The sequence below is a fragment of the Phaethon aethereus genome (assembly GCF_964289735.1).
Source record: "Phaethon aethereus genome assembly, chromosome: 20".
Lineage (NCBI taxonomy): Eukaryota > Metazoa > Chordata > Aves > Phaethontiformes > Phaethontidae > Phaethon > Phaethon aethereus.
In genome coordinates, this window is record NC_138596.1 from 2,341,788 (window position 1) to 2,364,397 (window position 22,610).

The window sequence follows — 22,610 nt, forward strand, 5'->3', positions numbered from 1 at the left end:
GAAAAGCAGGCATGCTCGTTAGCAGCAAAAGGGATGAGCAGCAGAAGCAAACTGCCAAGGGACATGGCGGGGGGGGGGGGAGTTGTCCCTTGGTGAAAGGTAGTCTCGTCTCTCTGCTAGAAATGCCTCAGCCAATATATTCTTTAATCAGGCACACAGTATGAGGGTAAGCAGATGGTATTTATTATGCTGTTAACAGCCCCTTAGATATTTTTTTTTCCCTCCTCACTCCTTGAATGAGGGCTGGGACACTGCCTCAGGATACAGGGTCAGGAAGCATCCATGGGATGGAGCCCAAAGTTGCTGCATGGCCCCTTCGCAGAGCCCCTAATCACTTACTGCTCTCTTCTTGTTGGCCCCACAAGTGGGGCTGTGGTGGGGCTGTGGTGGGGCTGGTGGCCCCTGGGAGGCTCGGTGCACCCACAGGGTGTATCAGGGAGATGCAGTTCCAGGAGCGACCAGGAGCTGCTCCAGAGCCCCAGGACGTGGAGACCCGGGAGCTTCACGAACCACCAGTGGTTCTTGGCTCCAATGCCACCGTGTGCCCTTGGGGAAGCTGTCTGTACCTCGCTGGCCCACAGCCGAGCTGTGAACCCACAGAACGGAGACGGGGGGACCTTGGCTGCAGGCTCCTGCCGAGGAGAGGACGGGTGTGCGGGAAGGTGTGGCTGGACACTCCTGGTACCTGTGAACTGGTGAAAGGTGTCAGCCTGAAACAAATGAGTAATTGTTGTTGCTGTTCGTATCAGGGGACATGGCTGACTGATCAGCTGAGAAGTGGTGAGGTACTGAGTCAAGCAGGGAAGTGATCTGGAAAGGTAATAAATGTTAAGTGTAACATAAATATATTGTTATTATGGATTTTATATACATACAAACTTACATAAAATAGTTCTCAGTGGTGTATACAGTGTAACTGTAGCAGCAGTGAGCTCTCCATGGGTTGCCTCTTCACACGTGTGTATTTTAGTCCAAGGGAAGCTTAAGAAACCCAATGACGAACTTCCTTGGCCACGCCGCTCTGCTGCTTTCTCTCTTCCTCCACCACAGCCGCTCCGGTGCCTTTCGGGGTGCGGTGGGCTGACCTGCTGAGTGAAGCCCCCACCCAGTCACTCGCTTGCTCCCCCCAGCAGGATGGGGAGCAGTTGGAAGAGCGAAAGCGAGAAAACTCTTCGGTTGAAAGATTCCTCCTCTCCGGGGTTAGCGAGCAGGAGAGGCCAGGGTCAGCACCCTGCAAGGCTTGCCTGTCTCCCCAACACCCACATACCCTGAAACGAGAGAGCGGGTGGAAATGACCCAGCAAACAACGAATTGCCGCAGGGTAACGTGCTGCTGCCTCACCCAGAAGTGTTCACATCATTAAACTCTGTATCAGTCATGGCTCTGGTATTCTCGGGCGTTTCTGTGGTGCCTCAGCCCCAGCGGGCAAGTTGGTCGTGTCCAGCACGGGGGGAAACCAAGGCACGGTCAGGTGGGGCTGTGCCTTGTCCGTGTCACGGGGCACAGCTGCTGGACAACAGCTGGAAGGCTAAGAGAGGAACTGATTTAAGTCACAAGATAATGCCCAAGACTTAATCCTGAAGTCTTTTCCGTATAGATATAACAATACTTATATAGGTAGTACGAGCCCTGCAGCTACAGCTGATGCCTCCATGGGTGTGTTTTGCCCACGTGTGAGGGCACTCGCAGCCGCTCTCCCAGGGCCTACAGTCGAAGCTCGTCTGTGCTGCGGGCAGCGCACAGCTCAGGTGCCAGTGGGGGTGTTTTATTGATAAATGTTTTTTTTTTAATAACTACTATGTTCTTTGTCAAGAAATTTCATGTTCCTTGAAGTTAGGGGAATGTGATGACATCTGAAAGGAAAAATTTATTCTAAAATGGCGGTTGACATTTGTTTTTCTTTTCGCCCTTTTTAAATTTCCCTTTTAACAAGGGGAAAAAGGAGGAAGGGAGAGCAGACAGAACCCAGAGGAAGTGAGATTTCCCACCACCACAACACAACCTTCAAAACAATTTTTTAAAGCAAAACTATAGGCCAAAATAGCTGGACAGTGAATCTTTTGCAGTTTACCAAGCATCTGTAGCCTTTTTTTTTTTTTTACCTGCTCTGAATTTCAGCAGTGACTCTGCACACAAGTAGATAACAGGGGTGACTCCGGGCCGCATGCAGATGAGCAGGGAGGCAGGAATGCAAATACACATTTGGCTCCAATGAGTAAAACCCTCCTGAGCCGAGCACCACCGGGCCACGGACAGGGAACGGCGGGTGCCCTGGCACCGCAGGCATCAAATATATTGAATTATACCCATCTTGTTACATCTCTCAAACTGCAAAGCATGGTGTAGCTGTGGTCCAGGGGTTAGATTAATGCCGTGGCACCACTGCCGGCCATGTCACGAGAAGGGCTCCCATGTTTGTGTCTAAGCACACAGCGCCTGTCTTGCAGTACTGTAGCTGTGCCACAGCAAGCAGAGCCGCGGCCGGAGCCTGGGCGCCTTTGTTCAGCTCCTGGCGCAGGAATCCTTTTTATTCATGTCATGACCTTGGGTGAACAACTCTGCCGTGATTAAAATTAACTTTTCTGCAAACAAGGCGTGTAAATCTCTTTGCGTCAGGAGAGCTGCGGCACAGCATGAAGGGCTTGGTTTTGGCAAAGGGGTTTTTTTACCCCGAGTTGTCGTGCATGCAGTGTCCCTCTGGGCTAAGCGTGCCGGTGCCGCCTCAGCAATGGGTTGGCCCCAAGAGTGCACAAAGCCCCAAATCTTTGGCCACTTTCCATGGGGGAAGGGGGTTCAGTAAAATCTGCTGTACCCCAGGGTGTTTTCACCCCCCGCAATGTGTTTGGTTTTGCTGGCAGAGCTGAAAAGAGGCTGCAGAGTCTGATGAAAGAGGCTGCAGGTTTGTCTTACACAAAAAGAGACTGCAGAAAATCGGGGTGCGTCACCTGGCAAAAGAAAAGCTAAGGACAGCACGAGGAGAGTGGTGCACGGCTACATCCTGGAGTACGTCCCGCGGGAGGAGATGAGCTGCTGAAAGCCTTGGCACAAGACCGTAGGGGTGTACGTTGCCTGTGACTACACGCAGGCTGGAAAAATAAGAGGTAGATTTAAACACCGGAGGAGGGAGGGCCTGGAAGAAGTTCCCACCAGGAGCCCTGTGCACTAGGAATACACAAACCCCTTTGGCGCTTTATGGGGTTTTACGTTGCAACACCCACCGTAAGGCGGCACAGAGGGTCCTGCAGCCCTGCGTTCCCCAGGCTGGAATCACTGCAGGTCCGTGGGAGGACGTCTGTCTGGCTGGCTGGGTCCGGGCTCTGTGTGTTCTGCAGATAAACAGCTCGGTTTATGTTTGTGCATTCTGCCCGTGTATGCAGCTGGCTCGTCAGCGGCCGGGAGGCCTCACCAGGAGGTGCCTTTCCCCAGCGCTGGGTTCAGTGGGGGTTTTACAGATGGTGTTTATTCCTTCACGCAACGCTGAGGGGGGACACAGCAAGTGTGATGGAGGGAAGCCCGCTGCTCGCTCCCCGGGACATCCCGGCCGGGCCGGACACCTGCACCCCGCCGCTCTGCGGAGCGTGTGGGCTGTCGTGTGCCCCTCGGCCGCGGGCCCAGGCAGCCGTTGGGACCCCAGTGTCTGCCTCGCGGCGGACACTTAAAGCGATTGGGGTTATAAAAATAGGAGAGGGGAGGGGTGACAGCTGGGCCGGGAGAATTACAGGGAGGAGATCAGATTAGAGGGAGCAGGGAGCACCAGGAGGCAAGATGGCCCCATGCTGGGGCAGCCAGCTCCTTCCCTCCCAGCCCGGCCCCACATGCTGCCCCTTCGCTCACAGCCCGGCCCCACAACCGGGTCCTTCCCTCCCAGCCCGGCCCCACCAGCTGCCCTTCCCTCAGAGCCCGCCCCGGCCCCACAGCGCGGCCCGGCCCCACCGCTCGGCCGTTGCCTCAGGGCCCGCCCCGGCCCCGCCGCGCTGTGGGGCCGGGGCGGGAGGAGGCGGGCCGGGGCGGAGCCGGCCCGCCGGGGCAGGGGCGGTGCGGTGCGGCGCGGCGCGGCGCGGCAGGTAGCGCTGCCGGCGGAGCGGGCCGGGCCGGGCCGGGCCGGTCGGGACGGCGCGGTCATGGGGAAGGTGCAGCTGTTCGAGATCCGCCTGGGCGAGAGCCGCGTCGTCTACAGCCCCGGCGAGCCGCTGGCCGGCACCGTCACCGTGCGCCTCTCGGGCTCGCTGCAGTATCGAGGTGAGCCCGCGGCCTGCCCCGGGCCGGGGGTGCCCCTGCCCGCCTGCTCCGGGCGGCCGGACTGGGGGGGCCGGGCCGGCGGGGCCGGGCCGCGGCGGGAGGTGCCCGCGGGCGGTGCAGGTGGCCCGGGGGCCGTGGGGGGCTCGGGCTGCCCGCCCCCGTGGGGCGCCGTGGGGCTGGTGCCGGGGCGGGAGGCGCGGGGAGGAGCCGGGTGGGGGGACACGGCGCTGGGGACCGGGCGCTTCGGGGCTTGCGCCTCGCTTCTCCCCGCCTGCGATCCGGGGGGGGAGCGGCGGGGCTGGTAGGAGCAACCTTCCGAATTATTTCCTTCTCTGCTTCCTCTTACTTTTTCCTCCCATCCCATAAAACCCCCCCCCCCACCCCCCCCCACCCCCCCCAAAAAAACCCCAAACAAACAACAAACCAAACCAAAACACCCCAAACCAACCAAAGTCAGCACGGGTTTGTTTCACAGGAGCCTCGAAGCTGGTGGGTGCCCGGGCAGAGGAGCCCTGCCCTGCATCCAGCCTTTCCCGGAGCCCTGCAGCCTCCCTGGGCTGCTGGCATCGCTGGGGCGGCAGCAGCCCCTGAACTCCGGGCCCGTGTGCTCCTGGGTCTGACAAACGCCAAAATGCATATTTTTTTATGGCAGGGTGATGGGAGGAGGCCGGGAGGAGATAGGCAGTGTGATGTCCCGGCTGGCGGCTGCCCCAGCAGGAGCGTTGCCCGCCCGTTTGCAAGGACGCTCTGTGGTGAGCAACCGTTTCGTAACGTCTCAAACGGACATGAACGTTTTGAGCTGTGGAAGTACCAGTTTGGGAGACATCCAGGCTGAGTATGTGGTACTGTGTGTGCAGGGGCAGGCAGCCGCAGGCAGACAGGCAGCACTGGTCTCGGCTGTGGCCATGGTGCAGGAGGTATCAGGGGGACGTGGGTGCGAGGCCCAAGGGAGACCCAGGCCCTGGTGGCGGCTGGTGCAGTCTGTCAGGGCGGAGGGACGGGGATGGACTCGGGGAGGCGAGCCTGCTCGGTTCACATCTTCCAAACTGGGAACTTGCTCCCCCACCCTAGAGAAGTCATTCACGTTTGCGAGTTAGTTTTGTGCTCGGTGCCATGGAAATGCAAACTGATTTGCTGTTTTCCCTGAGGTTGTCTTGCTTGCTTCTCTTACGTGCATGCTTCTTCCTTTATAACAAATTATTGGTGGGGAAAAAAGTCCAAAGAATGTAAAATGCAAAGTCTTTTGAACAGAGACGTCAGATGATGGTGCCTATGCTTGCCTATGTCTTGCTTTTGTGAGCACCTCTCCCAGTTGTCTGGTGTAGCTTTTTGGAAGCTTCCTCAGGAAAAAAATATCTAGGACAAGCGCAGACATGTAGCCTGTTTAACTCCTGTCAGAACAAAACAGTTGCACATCCAGCATTTCTCTGGAGGGTACTCCCAGCTGTACTTCTTCCAGCAAAGACGTTCTTAACGAAGGGTAGCTGACTTCTATCCTCCCATCCTGTTGACTTCCGCCCTGGCTCCTGAAAGTGCTTCTCAGGCGAGATGAGAGCGTTTGGCCTCAGAGGGCTTCGTTGTGCTGGCCCCTTGTGCTGCCAGCTGGCTGGGGCTGGCCACGGTTACACCTTGCTGTTGCCTGTACAACTCGCATCTTGGTTGAGAACTGCTAGGTTCTGCTCTACACCAGATCTCCTTTGCTTCCCGGTGTGCTGCAGCTGGTTGTTGTGGGGAAGGAAGATGTCTCTTCCTTCCTGTTGTGGGGAAGATGTCTCTTTATTCTGGACCTTCTTTCTGCTTCCTTATTGCTTTGACTCGGAAACTTTGGGGTCAGGTGTAAATATTGGTCCTGAAGCCAGGAGGAGTTTTGCTCTTGGATGTGGTGCTTGATGCTAATGCAGTGATTTTGGAAAGAAGCTGGGGCAGCTGAGCAGGGCTCTGGGATTGCTGGCAGAAGCATTGAGACAAAATCTGAGGTGGGCTTTGTGTGGCTGTTCCTTCTGCTTCTGTGCAGAGGTGACCTGAGTGGCTGTTTTGTGCTGAGGTCCCTGCAAATCTGCTTCACCAGCTGGGGCAGAAACTTCCCATAACTGGTGTCTGAACCTGCCCAAATAAGCCACGCTGGGATATGACACCGATGTCTGCAGAGAGCAAAGTGACTCTGCTGGGTGTCCTCCCTGCTGCTCTGTACCTTTATGGTGTCTGGTGTTGAAACCTTCCACGTTGGGGCCTGGGGTCTCTTGAATGGGCACCCTCTCCTTCCTTCTGGCGGAAGGAAATGTCTCGCCCTCAGAGGAGGAGGCTTGTGTAGCTGCTGAAACATCCTTCTTGGTGTGACAGCAGACAACTACTTGCTGGAAAGAGGTCTTAAAGGGACTCGTCAGCCCTGCTGAGCTCCACGGGCTCAGCAGCAGAGGGGTCAGACAACCTCTGACACGCTGTGGCTTTCTGCTGGGGCATGGGGAGAGGTGGGTGGCATCAATTTGTGTTACATATTATGTACACCTACACCTTCCGTGACCAGCAATGACTTTTCAGACTAATAAACAGCTCCCAGGAGAAGATGCGAAGTCCTGGCCCATTGCAGCCTGGCTCACAGCACCGAGGTGTTGTGCTTTCCATTTCTGGAGCTGCACCAGCCTGGTGCAGTGGCTTCTCTCAGTGTTGTGGTTTTGGAAACCACGAATACAAACCAGCCTGTAGATGACTACTTCACACGGCAGCTTGTTTTATGGCTCTTGGAAATTGCACCTTCTGAAAGGTGGACAATACAAACAAACAAAGCTCGTTCTGCCTTGCTAAACACGCCAAAAATCTTGGGTCATAGGAAAGCATAACTGGAGACACACCTTTCGGGATTGTAAATGCTCCCACCTACGCTGTCTTCCGTGCCAGCCCTGCTGACTAGCAGTAATGGCTGTTCAGCACCACATCATCTTCAGCTGACCATGCGGCAGCGTCACAAATGACAACTGGCCTTTGGTGACCCACGCAGACCTTTTGGGGAGGCATGCTTCTCCCCATGGCTGTGCCAGGGTGAAGGTCCTTCCCTGAAAACTTCTGAGCCTCGGGGGAGAGTGCTAATGGGAATACAAAATTCCTAATCATTGTGCCTGGCTTGCTGGGTAAATCATCAAACATGGGTGTACAAAGAATAATTAATCTTAACAGGAAGCTGGCGCTGGGACAGCTGGAGATGGAGTTAATTTGGGGGGAGGGAGGAGGGAAATAAGTTTGTTCGGAGCAGGGCGGGCAGCCCTGGTTGCTGGCAGGAGCGTGCTGGAACAAAGGCTTGTGCTGCTCGGGGATGCTGGAGCACTTTCCTCTCAACTCGGCGGCTTCCAGGGGCCACGCAGATTATTACGGTCGTGCTGCCTGCCATTCAGCGCGGCTTCTCGTGGGCAGCAGTGTAATGTTAAAATAACAGCCCTCTCTTCCAGGTCACTAAGAGCAAAGAAACTGCAAGTGCTTTCCAGAGCCCATTTCAGCACTTTGCTATTCTTCACTCCATTATTTAGCTGTCCAGGTTTATGCAGTGACGACTTGACTTTAATATCCCTCCGTTGAACTACAAAGCTCGAGACACAAGTACCTATGTCTGTTCATGCTGTAGAAGTACCCAGGTACATAATTCCCATTTCTGCAGAGCAGAGAGCCTGTGAATCATAATTTCCTTCTCTAATCTTAAATGTAGTAAATATTCTTACTTCTCATATGGAGAACTGAGAAAGCTGATGGAGAAGAAGGTGGTTGAAACGCAAGTCGTTCGAAACGCAAGTCATTCGAAACCCAAGTCATGTGTCCAAACTAAAAGATGACCTCTGTTTTCCTGGGAGGGCAGCGGGAAGAAGTTTGGGTTTGGCTAACATGTAAGGTGGTTCCGACATGCATGTAACCTGTGCCCTTCCTGGGGGAAAGAGGTGACACTGAAGGACTGTGTTGGCCACGATGCTCTGCACCACTTGACCTCTGAAACAGAGGGAAACGTTCCTGCAGAAAGGCTGTGGGCTGCTGAGGAAGGGGATGTTGAAAGGATGGATTCTGTCCCTGGTTGGAGTCTGAAGCTTGCTCTATCCCAAGATGGAAGTCTGTCTTCTGTAAAGGTGGCTTTCAAATTTCTGTGCTTGGCAGCATACGTCACCTATAAATCATCGGGGTGGGAGAGACCCCACGGCTCATCTCCGCTTTGGGGTGCAGTGTGGCAAGGGAGCGCGGTGCCTTGCAGGGCAGAGCTGAGCAAGGGCTCGGTGGGTTGGGAAGGCAGGAGCGGATCCAAAGCTGTCGTTGTCCCTGGCGACACCGGCAGTGCCCGGTGAGGTCCCCGAGCCGTCTGGCATCCGCTAGCGGTGGTGGGCGCCAGGGTGAGGTGAGACTGGTGCGCAGGAATGCTCATCTGTCGTTCTGCAGCATCGCTCCGGCAGGCTGGATGGCTCCTGCTATAGGGGAAGTGGATTAACTTTCTTTTCTCATTGTCTGGAGCGAGACAGCAGGGAGCTGTGTGGCCAAGTCTGTCTGAGGCTGTGGAACAAAAGAGGGATTTTTGCTCTCCTGGCTGGCTTGCTGCTAGAGCTCCAACTCCTCTGGAGTCAATAACTAATCATGAGATTGTTTTGTGTCTCGTCGCTGCAGTGTGTGCCTCTCTCCGCTGCCTCCCCAACCCGTGCACCGCTTGTGCTCATCTGAAGAACTCTGTTTGCCACTTCCCTTGGCGAGGAGACATGCTGTGGCCTCCCCTATCTTGTTTAACAAAATGGGAGAATAAGTGGAGCGGAATTCTGCCTGTCTGATTTGCCTCCAAGTGTGGCAAACGGGCTGTGAGTGCTTATTCCTTCCCTGGGGCAGCACAGAGCTGGCAGAGATGTAGCTTGTCTTTCGGGGCTGGAGGCAGGTAGGCAGCAGGGAGGCTCCCTGGCTGGAAGGAATGAGCCCATGGGTTTACATCCCTCTCCTCTGGGGGCAGCTCCCCATCATCATCATCCCATGCACAGCCCCACAGGCAGCGTCAGGTGAGGGGGAGCAGCCGGGGCGGGTGCTGGATCGGGCCAGCCCCTCTGCCAAGGGAGGTGTGGGTGCGTGGATGGGCATGCTCTGCTCGTAGCCTGTTATGGAGTATCTTTTGCTGAAAGTCATCCTTGAGGAAGAAATATGTCTGTAGAAGCCACATAGCTGCCATTTGACTTGGCAAAGTCTTGCTAGAGGCTGTCAGGGCCAAGAAGAGTAGGAGGGACGTGCAGGCCATCCTCTGCCGTCTGGAGGTGGGGATGCTGGGGCTCTTCCAAGAGAAGGGCAATGGGGTGGTTGGGTTGTGCTTCAAGGCTGCTGCAGACCTGACCTCTGCAAAAGCACAGAGAGAGATGCTCTGCCAGGCAAGTCTTTCCTCCTTCTCCTCAGGGCAGATGGTCTGAAACAGCCTGGCAAGCGCACCAGGGGCTGGGTTTTGGTGTGGTGCCTCTTTTCTTGAGGGCTGATTGCCAAGATACCCAATGTACAGCCTTTAGGCTGCTGTTGTGACCTCTGAAGTCTAGGGACAGGGATTGCTGTGGAAGTTAATTACCTCTTTGTGTTGCTCTTAAAATCTGTCACTCTTCCAATCTCTCGTGTGGAAGTGCAAAGCGCTTAGGAGAGGAGAAAATGAGCAAAGGGCCCGACGGCTGCCAGTCAGCGGATTTTTGTCTTGTGCACAGTTGTGTCTGCATGTGCTCCAAGCCCCTGGATCATGTTTAGGATCTGAAACAGGAGGTGAAATGGCTTCAGACCACAAAGATGTGCAGGCTTCTGTCTCCTTGTGATGGCTTTTAAACAGCAACTCCACATCCCCCAACTCTCTTTGGCCAACTAAGACTAGCTGATGAGGTGCCAGTGTCAAGTGTGAGCTGGGTGTTTTGCTGTGAACAAGCTTGTGGACAGAGGCTTTTCACCAGAAAGTGTTTAGCTGTGGCATCAGGTACTGTGTTTGGAAGGGTGGTCAATGCCATGTGGTTAAATGGAATGGGCTCAGCGAACTCCTGCACGTGCATTGGGACCCTGAGATGCTGGATGCTGGTGGTGGAGAGGATATGGGTGGGTCCTGATGGACGCTGCTTTGGACCCCTTCAGCAAGGTGAGGGTGGCAAGTGAATGCCAGTCTGGAGTTATTCAGAGACCTACCGTAAAAACACCCCGACCTTTGAGCACCTTAATGTCGATTAAAAACCGGAGTTTATCAGATATCCGTAGCAAAAAGGCTGCTTCCAAGAAGCATGAATCATTTCTGGAGCACTAATGCTTCTGACTTCCAACCCTTTGTTGTTGCTGACGGAACAGTGCTCTTACTCGCTCTGGCTCCAGCAGCTCAGGCCAGAGGTGACAGAGGTTGCTGCCCAGCTCTCCCTTAATCCCAAATGCTCCCTGCAATAAGACTTGAATAAAACTGGCTCGGAAGGCAACATCTCCAGGGAGAAAAACTCAGTGTGTGGGTATGAGTCGGTGCCTTCTTGATGGGGAGTGCCAGCATGGCACTGAACGTCAGGTCCAGGGGTTTTGCTCTTAGGGCTGAATGCTCCCTTTTCTGTCTGCTTGGACCTCTGCAGGTGTCTGGCCTGACCGTGAGGACTGTCTTACCAACTTGTAGCACTGCTAGCACAGCAGGCATTTGTTATGTATCGTGTGCTCTGATAATAACGAGAACATAAGTAGTTTTTCCAAACTGATGATCTTGCTATAAATAGAGAATCCAGCTGCTTGCATTGAATGGCATCAAAGAAAATCACAGGGGCAGCTCTTACGCGGAATGGAGTGGATTCTGGCTGCTTTCTCCGAAGATGCTGGGGCTGGGAGAGGGGGTTTTCTTGACAACTGAGACGCGTGAAAGCAACGCTTGAGAGCTCGCTGTGGCGTGTGAAATCTTCGGCGGGGAGCAGGTGAGGCGAGGTGGCTGGGATCTCCCGTCGCACCGTCCCGCGCTGCGTCCTCCCGCCTCCCCACCAGAGAACCTGCCCATGCCAGTACCCGGGCGGGATGAGTTGTCACTAAATGCACGGTTGCTTTACTGCTTATAAATAAGGCTTTTCAGGAAAAGGCGCTTGAGACCTCCCCTGCTAGGAGGAGGTGAGCTGGCTCTGGGCTTGTGCCCGGGAGCTGCAGCAGCGCTGAATTGCTTGGAGGTGTCTCAGTGAATTCTAGCTGCTGACTTGTGAGTTCAGTGCCTGGAGCGGAGCATCAGGGTGGGCGAGCCTTACTGCGGAGCTACGCGTGGCTGCTTGTCCCCCGTGCTCTTCTCTCCTGGTATGCAGGCTCTAACACCTCACGCCAAAACTGCTGTTTCCAGGGTGGCTGAGCAGTCCTCAACTTGCTGCCTTAGTCCTTCTCAGTGCTTTGGAGACACAGGCTCACTCAGGATGCCTGGTGATGGCTGTACTGCCTGTGCTGGATCCTTTCAGCCCCAGGTGTGTGTGCTGGGGGTGTCCAGCCTGAAACAGGCCTTTTTCTGGCCAACTAGGTGCTGAGCTGACCCTGCAAGTGTTCCCCTCTCAGGATGGGGAGCGAGTGCTGGGGAGTTCATGCCCAGGAGCATCCCTGGAGCCCCGGGAGGGGATGGAGGAGCGTCACCTCCCCTCCTGAGCATCTGCATTGCATCTGCAGGGCTGGCTGTTGCTGAGAAGACCGGATGACCCGTGTTGGGTCGTGTTTTGGGTGGCAGTGAGGATCTGGCAAAATGAGTGTCAGCCAACAGGACTTGTTCTAGCCTTAACTCCTAGACAAGTGTATCTGAGAGTCTCGGAAGAAAATGAGCGTCACTCAGTCCCGCAGCACAGTCTGGCCCACAGGAACCCTTGTGCTCTGGCATTACAGTAAGCCTGTTAAGCATGAATTTCCAGAACTCTTTGAAGCCTTTATTTAGAAAGAGCCTGAAAAGGGAGTAGTCTCTGGTGAATCAACCTCTTTGTGGTAAGTAGAGAAACCTGATCAGTCGGTTGTTTATCTGCCTGCAGCGGCTTTTGCACCCAGCACGGAGGGGTGACGCTTCTGCGGTGGGGGCAGAGGGGCTGTCTGGCGGGGAGAGCTCCTTAAACCTGCTCTGGGGTGTGGGAAGAACAGAGCGGAGCTGGCGGTGGTTGCAAACAGAGGTGCGTTCCCTGGACGTCAGAGAGCTCAGCCTTCCCTGGCTGCTCCTCGTGTCGGGTGAATCTCCGGCTTGTTCTGCCAGCGAGGTGGGAGAAGGTGCCTGGCTTTGCACTTGCTGGGGAAGAGCAGTTGAGTTTCTTAATGAGTTTAAAGGGGCAGTTTGTCACACCGTGGACCTGACTGGTCTTACAGCACCCAGCAAATGCCTCCTGCGACCTGCAGCGCTGTGTGGTAGACTGCGGTGGGGTATCTTGCTTTTTTAGATGGCCAAGTCAAGTGTACCAGAATATCTTAACTGCTTGGGCCTAAAGTAGTGCTAAGTGCTGGGTGGGAACCTATTTCAATTTGGGTAAGCTGTAAAAAAAAAAAAAAGAGATTCCTCTCTTCTGTTTCAGTGCTGCTCAGCCTGAGGAAGGGTGGTGGCTGTGGTCCCTGGCTGGCTGAAGTGTTGAGTTCAGGCAGGTCCTGGTGTCCATCAGCATTCCTGTGAGTGAATGCTGGCTCTGCTCCACTTGTCTGGCTGCAGGTTGGGCATCGGGGACTTGCATTCCCCTCCCACAGGGCTGTTCTGGGGGCCAAACACTGAAGATTAAGATGCTCTGACTGCTTTTGTATGTACAGCCTTGTTTTGCTTTGAAGAGCATAGCCTGCTTAAATTCAGGTTGCCCAGGGCTCACAAAAGCAAGTTTAAGTTTCCTGGGTCCCCTGAGAAGGATGGCAATAAATTAGGATCTGTCTTGTTCAGGGGATCGTCAGTAAAACTCTCCTGGACCTGACTGAGATCCCAAATACAAGATGTTTCTGTACCAAGCTGGCAGTATCTGCTGCTCGGAGGTGCCGGTGCTGGCAGCAACCTGCATCTGGGCTGTGGGGCAGGGTGAGCCGAGGAGCTGGGCTATACCACGCTGTGTGCAGAAAGGAGGGCGAGGAGGTGGGAGTGCAGGCAGTGACAGAGGTCATGTTGTTTGCTGAGATCTGCTGGGGAACTGCGTGTGACTCTTGTTGCAAGCCCTGCCTGAAGCTCGGTCCCATCCTAGGAAAAGCACAGACGGCTCTATCGTGGATGGGGTGAACAGAAGTGAGTCTCAAGCATAGCTCTGGAAGGAGCGCAGGCGTGCTAGACTCCAAACAGGTCAGAGTTTCCCACTCTGAATTTCTGTCCAGAGAGGTAGAAAGGAAAGAAGTTTCTTGAAACTGAAAGTTGGCTTCGCACACCAGGGCGGTTGAAGATCCACATGAAAGGCTGCCGCTATCTTCTCCAGCCTTCTGCTCCTCTGCAACCTCTCTGCATTTCCCCTCTGATACTCAGAGGGGTGGGTATTAGGAGAGGAGGCTGTGAATGCTGGCAGTGCCGCTGAGGTGGGTGGCTGGCATGGAGATATTCATAGTGAGCTGTGAGATCTGCCTCTCCCTGCCAAATACTTAGTTCCCCGCAGTGCCTCCTGTACCCCTGTCTGATCTGGCTGTTCCCAGCACACAGGGGCGTCTGCATGTGCCATGCTGGCTTGGGAGGAAGAGGCCGGTCCCTCGGCATGCTGTGGTGGGGGCTGGCATCGCTGACCCCTGCCTTGTGTGTGGCAGCAGGCGTTGCCTGGAGCGGTTCTGCTGGTTTAGGATGGGGCAAGAGTTTGGGCTCCCAAAACTGGTCTGAGGTACAACTTTCTCCTTCCCCACGTCCTCTGTGGCTACCATCAAGGGACGTCCCAGGCCCAGCCTGGGCTGTTCCTGCAGGAAGCCCGTGGGCGCGCTGGTGCCTGCCGCGGGGAGGCTGGGGTAGGTGGCACGGTGCGGGCAGCGATGGTTGTGTGGCTGTACGCCCCCGCCAGACCGCACGCGCAGACTCTGCGCTGCCCAGCTGTTACGGTGCAACCGCCTCTGCCCTTGTGGGCTCTCAAGGCAGAGTAACCCCATTCCTCCCCACCTCTCTTGCCAGACTGCTTGGGTGGCACAGCACCAGGACCTACATCAATCTGAAGCTTAAAAAAAAATCCCAAACTTGCCCTTTTTTTTTTTTTCCCCCCCAAGAGGCAGTTTTGGAGAAAGGGGATGCTGGGGGAGTCCTTTCTGGAGCATGTTTGGTGAACGGTGAGGTGGTGGTGGCAGCAGTAGCGTGGTGGTGACCGGGCTGAAGGGGTGCAGCCCATCAGTCGGGTCCTGCGTACGGATCCCGCAGCGTTTTGTGCCTCTTGCTAAGGAGCTGCAGTTGCCTTTGGCAGCAGGACTGGCAAACCCAAGGCACAGACTGTGTGGCACGTGGTCATCCCCCTTCCGCAGCTCGTGTGGCCTTGTTTGCCGGTGAGTTTTCCACCCGCAGCCCGATGTGTGCCAAGACAGGCTTGTTAAGTGTGCTCAACTGGGGATTTCATTCCAGATGTTCGAGATGACCCCCTTCCTCCGAGGGCAGCCAGTGTGCTGATAAAACATTGTGATGCTATAAATAAATCTGTCAGCTCTGTAAGGGAGGAGAGAGCCTTCAGTTTGAACAGGAGTTTGTTCTAAACCGGAGCCCGAGGGTTTGCTTTCTTCTCTTGGGATGTAGATTGACCCCTGGTTTTGGGGAGGAGCTGGAAAATGTGGGTTTCCCTGTTGCTGTCAACCTGATGGACGGAAGTGCATGCAGAGGGGAGAGGATCGACTTGCCTGGGAAAGGACTTGGAGGAGATTTGCAACTCTGCTTTTCTACAGGCGCATACCTGCCCAGTCTCCCTTCGGAAACTTCGGCATTTGCTAGAATGAGGACATCCTCCGTGTGTCAGTCCTGCGTGGATGTGCCCTTCCTTGCTCTGGGCTGGACTCTGGCTAAAATAACTTGTGCGTAGCCAAAATAATGGCTGTGGGTCACTTTGCCCCCGTAGCAGGGGGGCAAAGTTGTTGCTACAGGGGGAGTTTTTACAGGCTGCCTTGAGGAGCTGGTCTGGCCTTCCTGCAGCGTGGGGCTGTGTTGGGTGGGTCCGGGCTTCCTGCAGGTTGTGTGGGAGACCCAGCTGGGTCCTCCTGCCTTAGCCTGGCAGCAGACAAGTACTGCCCGGTTGCTATAGCCAGGGAGAATGGGCCCTTCTGGCCCTTAGGATGGGTTTTGCTGAGCTGAGGTTTGCAGGGCTGGTGCTGCTGTCCTGGAAATTGGCTCACTGAAAGGTCAGGGCCAGGAAGGGGGGACTGTCCCTTCCAGTGCTGTGAGTGAGTTGGCTGGTCCAGCCTCTTGCAGGGTGCAGAGGGCAAGTGCCAAGCTGGGGAAGGAATGGCTGAGCAGCAGATCTTGCTCCTGGAGGCTAAATGATGCTAAAGCTTGTTGCCACTGCATAGGGGGCTGCAAGGGTGCTCCTGAGCCCTAGCTGGGCTTGTGCGTGGCAGGAGCATTGCTCGCAGGCAGCAGCACAGGGACAAAGACAGGTCAAACTGTAGCAACGACTCAGTATTTCACTGGGAGGCTGTCCGCAGCCTCCGAGCAGAGAGCTGTATTGGGTGTGACTTGTGTGGTGGCCTGGCAGGCTGCGGGAGGTGGGATGTCCCCCTGGGTCATGAGGAGCAGCAGCCAAGTCCTCTGGAAGCTGTTGCTGGTATGGGAGATGCTGCTCAATGTGTGTCAGCTCCAGACAAGTCACCTCCCGGGGCCCAGCTACGGGCTTGGGTTTGAGTTGAGATGGAAGGCATGATCTACGCTTCTAGACAACTCCTCTCATTCCACATTAGAGGCTGAATCCCCTTCTTGCCCCTGTGCTGGGCTCTTGGGAAGGAAGACGATAAAAACCTTCCTAGACGATCCTTAACCTCGTGCCAAATCTGCTGCTGCCTCCAGCATTCGGTGTAAGCCCTGCTCTTGCCTCACTGGCTTATGAAATGCCCAAGACTGTTTGTGTCTCAGGAACTGACAGGATGGACCCAGAAGGATGGGGACAGCTGAGAATTAATTAGGAGCTGTTGGTTTAATTAGTAATGTCTTAGTATATTTGTGCATGAGGGCTGGGCGCAGAGGGAGTAGCGTATCTTGTGAGCTTCCAGCCTTCCTGCTTAGAGGACATGAGCCCTTTGTGCCTGAGGTGGTACTGCTGCGTTTCTGTGTAAAGGCCATCAGTACAAAGGCCTCATCCTGCCCCGCTTTGGGGTCTTGGCTTCCTGTCCACTTTTCATGGAGCTTTTCTAGGAATTACCCAGTCTTTACAAACTGGTTGGGAGTAGCTTGCTCTGTCTGTGGGTCTTGCTGTCTCCCAGGCTTTCCATTTTCCCAGCACCATCTGATCCTGCTTTGCTGGCAGTGTGGGGAAACCCCACACCCATCTTCTTCACCCACATCCAAGGCAGGGGCTTTACAGGGCCAGAAGATCTCAGGGTGTACCAGACGTTGGGATCTTTGTCTCTTGGACTCAGAGGTTTCACTCCAGGGTGGAGCTGAGGAGCTGCGTGTCGAGGTGGCCTCCTGCTGCCGCCGCAACAGAATCATGGAATGATAGGGGTTGAAAGGGACCTCTGAAGATCATCTGGTCCAACCCCCCTGCCAAGGCAGGATCACCTAGGGCAGGTTGCACAGGAACGCGTCCAGTTGGGTTTTGAAGGTCTCCAGAGAAGGAGACTCCACAGCCTCTCTGGGCAGTCTGTTCCAGTGCTCTGTCACTCTCACAGTAAAGAAATTCTTCCTCATGTTGAGGTGGAACTTCCTGTGCTGCAGTTTGTGCCCATTGCCCCACCTCCTATCACTGGGCACCACTGAAAAGAGACTGGCTCCATCCTCCTGACAGCCACCCTGCAGATATTGATAGACATTGATAAGGTCCCCTCTCAGCCTTCTCTTCTCCAGACTAAACAGCCCCAGGTGTCTCAGTCTTTCCTCATACGAGAGATGTTCCAGTCCCTTAATCATCCTTGTAGCCCTCTGTTGGACTCTCTCCAGAAGTTCCCTGTCTCTCTTGAACTGGGGAGCCCAGAACTGGACACAGTACTCCAGATGAGGCCTCACCAGTGCAGAGTAGAGGGGGAGGATAACCTCTCTCGACCTGCTGGTCACACTCTTCTTAATGCACCCCAGGATACCATTGGCCCTCTTGGCCACCAGGGCACATTGCTGTCCTGTGGAGAACTTACTGTCTACCAGGACTCCAAGGTCCTTCTCCATGGAGCTGCTTTCCAGCAGGTCAACCCCTAACCTGTACTGGTGCATGGGGTTGTTCCTCCCCAGGTGCAGAACTCTACACTTGTCCTTGTTAAATTTCATGAGGTTCCCCTCCGCCCAACTCTCCAGTCTGTCCAGATCCCGTTGAATGGCAGCACAGCCTCCTGGGGTTATCAGCCACTCCTCCCAGTTTTGTATCATCAGCAAACTTGCTGAGGGTACATTCGCCCATCGATCTGTCAAGGGCAGGTCCCCACCGCCATCTGTTGGGGAGTGGTCCATCACCCCCTTCTCCCCGGGCTGTTTCTGGCCCCTGTGGCTTGCGGGGCCGGGGGCAGAGGTGGCTTGTTCCCAGCGCACGAGAGGCTCTCAGTCCCTGCAGCTCTGTGCATACAGACAGCAGCTTGAGGGAATCTAATTAAAATGTGGTGATAGCTGCCTGCTGCGGCTCTGATGGAGAGGGATGAGGAAAGGGGGCTCTGGCTTCCCGTGGCTGGTTTCCATGAAATGAAGACTTCCCTGATGCAGACTAGCTCACCTCCCACAGCACTTTCTCCCCCTCTGCTCCCCTGTTATCTGGATCCAGGTGTGCACAAGTTTTCCGGAGGGTATCTCAGTGCCCGGTACGAATGCGTGTCCCGGTCCCTTGTGGTGCGTGTGGTCGGTGCAGATACACGGGATGGTTTTGCCATCGATCTCATCCCACGCTCACAGGGCTGGGCATCCCTTGCCCCGCGCCAGGGACATCTGGAGCCTCCGGGTCCAACAGACGTGGCCGAGCCCGTGTGCTGACTCAGTAGGCTTCAGCTTTCAGAAACCCAGGGCTGTTGGTAAGTGCCGGTTCAGACCTCAGTCAGCAGCTCTTAGTCCGTCCTTGTGATGGGGAACAACGGGACGGTCTGTTTGTCCCCCCTAAGCTGCTACCAAATGCAACAGCCACCACCCCAAGCTGTTGTATCATTTGCTGCTTCCCCTCACCACCCCAGAAAACCTAAACCAACCAAGCTGTCGGCACCTCCTGCCCTCCACCACTGTCTGTTGCCCATACCTGTCGCAGCGGGTTTGTGACATAGATGGGAGTTGAAGCCGGAGGGGGTCACTTGGGACTGGGGCTGGCCCTGCTGCGAAGCGCAGGGTGGCTGGTGACTCTCTGCTTGCTCAGGACAGGACTGGATTTTGGAAGTGGGCATGTGCACGTACAACCTGCTCTGGCAGGGGAGGGGGATGCGCGTCCTCTGCTTTCCTCTTGCCTGAGGTGCAATGCCAGCTTCCCCGAGGAGGGCAGCTCACTGGGTCACCAGAAAAAATAATTTGAAGTCTATGGCTGCTTTCTTTAAATCACCTTGGAAGAAGGCGGACGTGCCCAGCTTCTGGCATCTCTATTTTTACTTTGTGCAGAGATGGATATGGCTGAGCTGTCTCCTTTTATTTCCAGCATTTGGCGTGTGCTGTAGCGCATTGCTAAAGATGTGTCTGGCTGGATGCGAAGCTGCCTGCTTCCCTGAGTGCCCGGGGGACTGCAGGGTGAAGGGCTCTTCTCTTCTGCATGGCTTTGTACTTCATTTCTCATCTGCTTGCTGCTCTTCACCTCCCCCTTCCACTTCCCTTACAGTTTTTTTTTACTTTTTTTTTCTGTATTTATTCAAAGCAGCCTGGGTAAACAGGGAGCAGGAGCATGGTAACTGGGGCCACTGGTAGCACTGGATTCCAGAGGTATTTTTAATGGGTTTCTAATAACTGGAACTGGCCTGTTCTGATGTAGAAACTTTTCCTATTTGCTCTATCTGCAGCTTGGCACAGAGATTTCCTTGGAAAGGCTCAGACTGCGCATTTCGCTTCCTGACAGTCAGGCTGACGAGCTTTGCACCTCAGGTGGTTCCAGTTGCAGCAGCTCCGATGCTGCCAGTTTGCCAGACCTGTCCCACCGACGCCGTTTTTGGCTTGCCGCTGCCCCCGGCGCCACGTGCCCGAGTTGTGCCTGTCAGCCACCCCGTGTCCCTCCTCCCGTTTGTGGGCAGGAGCCCGTGCATGACAGCTGGGCAAGGCCCCACTGTCTTCCTCTGCCCATGGGATGCTCATGGAGAGGCCGATTTCATGATTAGCTGCTCCAAAACCTGGAGTAGGTTTGGAGAAGATGCTCTGTGACAAATCCTTTGCCTCCTGAGCTGCTCTGAGTCTTGCCCTTGTCTTACATCTGAAGGCTTGATGTGCCTGGTGACAGTATGCTGGCAACTCTGGTGATTGTAGAGGATAAGAGAGAGAGTTTCTCCACTGCTGTGAAATCACCTTCAAGCTTTTTGGCTTGAAATATTGCTTTCTGCCCCTTTGGTTGCCCTCACGCACCTGAAATGGCAGCCCCAAGGGTGCACGATGGTCAGAAATGTGGCTGGAGAGGGCTGCCTCGGTGGGGACACAGGGCTGGGGTGCCCGAGAGCCCCGGAGCTCTCCCTCCTTGAACCATCCCTCCTCTGTAGGCACAGGCTGCCTGCAGCCACACCAGTTTGGGATGTTGGTTAATTGAGAAGCCTTGGAGCTGACAGCTCCTGTGCCTGCGATGGAGAACTCGTTAGCTAGCTGCAGTGAGACTTTTAGACACGGTCTGACTTTAGCCCCCATGGTGGGTTATAGGGAGGGACCACCAGCCAAGGGTTGTCTCTGAGTGTCAGGCTGCAAACCCACTGCCTTTGATTGCTGAGTCTCTTGTCTCCTGTGGGAAGGGAGATGGGCCATGGTGTGTGCTTGAACGTGCCCACCCACCCGCCTCCCAGGAACAGGAGTGTCTCAGCACCGCAATGCAGCAAGCGGGCTTGAATTAAAGACCATCATCCCCTTATCTGGGCATTGCAACAGATGGTGGTGATCTAGAAACTTCTGTGGTGAAGGGAGTCTGGGGGAGAGACGGTTCAGGGGCTGTTGCTCCTGAAGGATGTGAATGTTCTCCCATTCTTGGCTGGGCTTTTCTCGCTTGTGTCTCCCTTGTGAAAATGTGGGAGTAGAGCGTTTGAGCCTGGGCTTGATTTTTGACTTGAGCCATCTGAGTTATCTGGGCTAACTTGGAGCAGGGCAGCTCGTCGTGGGCCCAGGGACGTGGCGGTATACACAAGGCAGGGGCATGAGAGCTGGTACCAATGCCTGTGTACACAGGATACCACCCTGCTAAAACAGCTCCCTGCTCCCTCTGATGTCGAAACACCTATGTGGGTTTGGCTGCGCCGTCTGGCAAAAGAGAGGATTAGAGGTCACCCAGGGGTGTGCAGCAGAGTTCAGTGTCATGGTTAGCTTCGGGAGGGGATCTGTGTCAGCTCAGACCAGGTGTGCTGGGTGCCATGGTGCAGGCAGGTCCCATGCTCTCCTGTTCGTCCACTGCTTGGGAAGTGCCAATGCACATCGCAGGCACAAACAAGCAAGCCCATGTGTCAGCCTTGCTGCTATATTGATGTTTTGTTAATGAGAGTTGGCACCTGGAACTGCTTATCCCTTGCCCTTGAGTATAAAACAGCACTTGGATGGGCCCTGGTGTTCAAAGTCATGATCAAGCTGTGAAGGTATTGCAGCAGATCTGATGGGGAGAGGCCATTCTTCGTTGTGGGATTTGAGACTTTAAGCCCTGAGGAGCCCATTCCACCTGAATGCATGTAGCAAAGCACAGGTAAGGGAGCTGGGGTAAGAACTATGCATTCCCACTGCAGAGAGGGCTGGGTTTGGGGTTTCTTTCCACCTTGTCTTGAGTCAGCGTGGAGGACGTGGTCATGCTGGCCAGGCAGGTGCTCTGGAGAGCTATTTGAGGTGGTTGCAAGCAGCATCTCTTGCAGCCCTCAGTGTTGGGGTAGGTGGGTGGAGGTGGTGTGATCAGCATGGCTGAGAAGCCTTGTGGAGCGGGGAGGGGGAGAGCTCTTAAGCCAACGCAGACTGGCCGCCTGCCTCCCAGGGAGATGCTTCCTCTGAGACATGGCTTGAATACAGGGGAGCAGATGGGTGAGATGGGAAAAGAGTCTGTCTGGTAGTTCCTGCCACCTTCCTGCCAGCAGAACTATTCACCTGACAAATTTGGTGAGGGAGTTCTGTGGGATGCATTAAAGCTGTTGCAAAACCTGGTGAGAATCAAGACAGGAGATGTTCAAGCTGGGACGACCCTGAAGGTCCAGTTTGTTCCACGATAGGTCTGCCTGCGTCCTCCCTGTGTGGGAGTAGCACCGCAGATGATCATCTGCAGTGCAACAAGGCTGGTCTGTTGCGTTTGTCTGTCTCTCTGGTCCAGTGTTGACATCAGAGCTTGATTTCAACCTGCTGTGAATTAGCCAAGACTAACTGAAAATGTCTTGTGGGTAGCTCTTCTGAAAGCCATGGTGCAGGGCAAGCTTTGGGGTGACTTTCTCAAGGCAGGGCACAAACATGGCTCAAATTCCTCTCCTTGCTTTGGGAAGGTCAAGTGGCATCTCAAATGCTTCCAGACCTTGCTGTGTGGCTTTGCTGTGAGCCCTGTGCCTCTAACAGGAGGAGGAAGCCACTCAGAGCGGTCTCTGGCTGCTGAGAAGCAACATGCTTATCAAGTATGATCAGAAGTCCTGATGCAGGACAAATATTAACAGGCAAGGTGTTACTGCTGTACTCTGAAGTAGAGAGACTGACCCCAGGACACGGGGGCAGCTCCCAGGGACTGGGGTTGTCCGTGAGGGTGGGTGGGCTGTGAACTCAAGCAGCAGCTGGGCTTGTTCATGCTGCACTGGAGGGTCCAGCTCGCTGCTGCTGCGGCAGACAGGGCTATACGCCTTGTTTAGTTGGCTAATGGGCTCGTCCCGAGCGCATCTCTCCTTCCAGGGCTGGCGGGATGGCCAGTGGGATGCCTGGCTCCTTGTGGGGTGGGAGGCAGCAGAGCCCTCTGCCACTCATCCCTGTCCGGACCGGGACACCCGAGTGTGTAGGAGGGCATCGCTGCCACAGAGGTCTCTGCTGGCAGCCTGAGTGCAGGGGCTGATGCACATGTTGGGAGGGGATGTTGGTTCATTTGGGAGAAAACTAGAGAGAGGGTTACCTCTTGGGGAGCGGAAATCACTGCTGTTAAAGGCTTTCATAGTCCGAGGAGGCCAGCACGAGGGGTACGACGGTGATACCATCTGGGAATAGCACTGGGGTAGCAGGGAGTGTGCAATGGTGCAGAGAGTAA

General features: G+C 55.1%; 1 protein-coding gene across 1 annotated transcript in view; it reads left to right on the top strand.

Annotated features, from left to right (window-relative positions):
• Nucleotides 1–4,121: 4,121 nt before the first annotated feature.
• The window catches only part of ARRDC1 (arrestin domain containing 1), a gene marked incomplete at both ends in the record, with an annotated part of 35,808 nt that continues 17,319 nt past the window's right edge, over nucleotides 4,122–22,610 (top strand). The window contains one exon of the mRNA XM_082009176.1: nucleotides 4,122–4,239. Coding sequence (XP_081865302.1) covers nucleotides 4,122–4,239 — 118 coding nt within the window. The remainder of the gene's footprint in view (nucleotides 4,240–22,610) is intronic.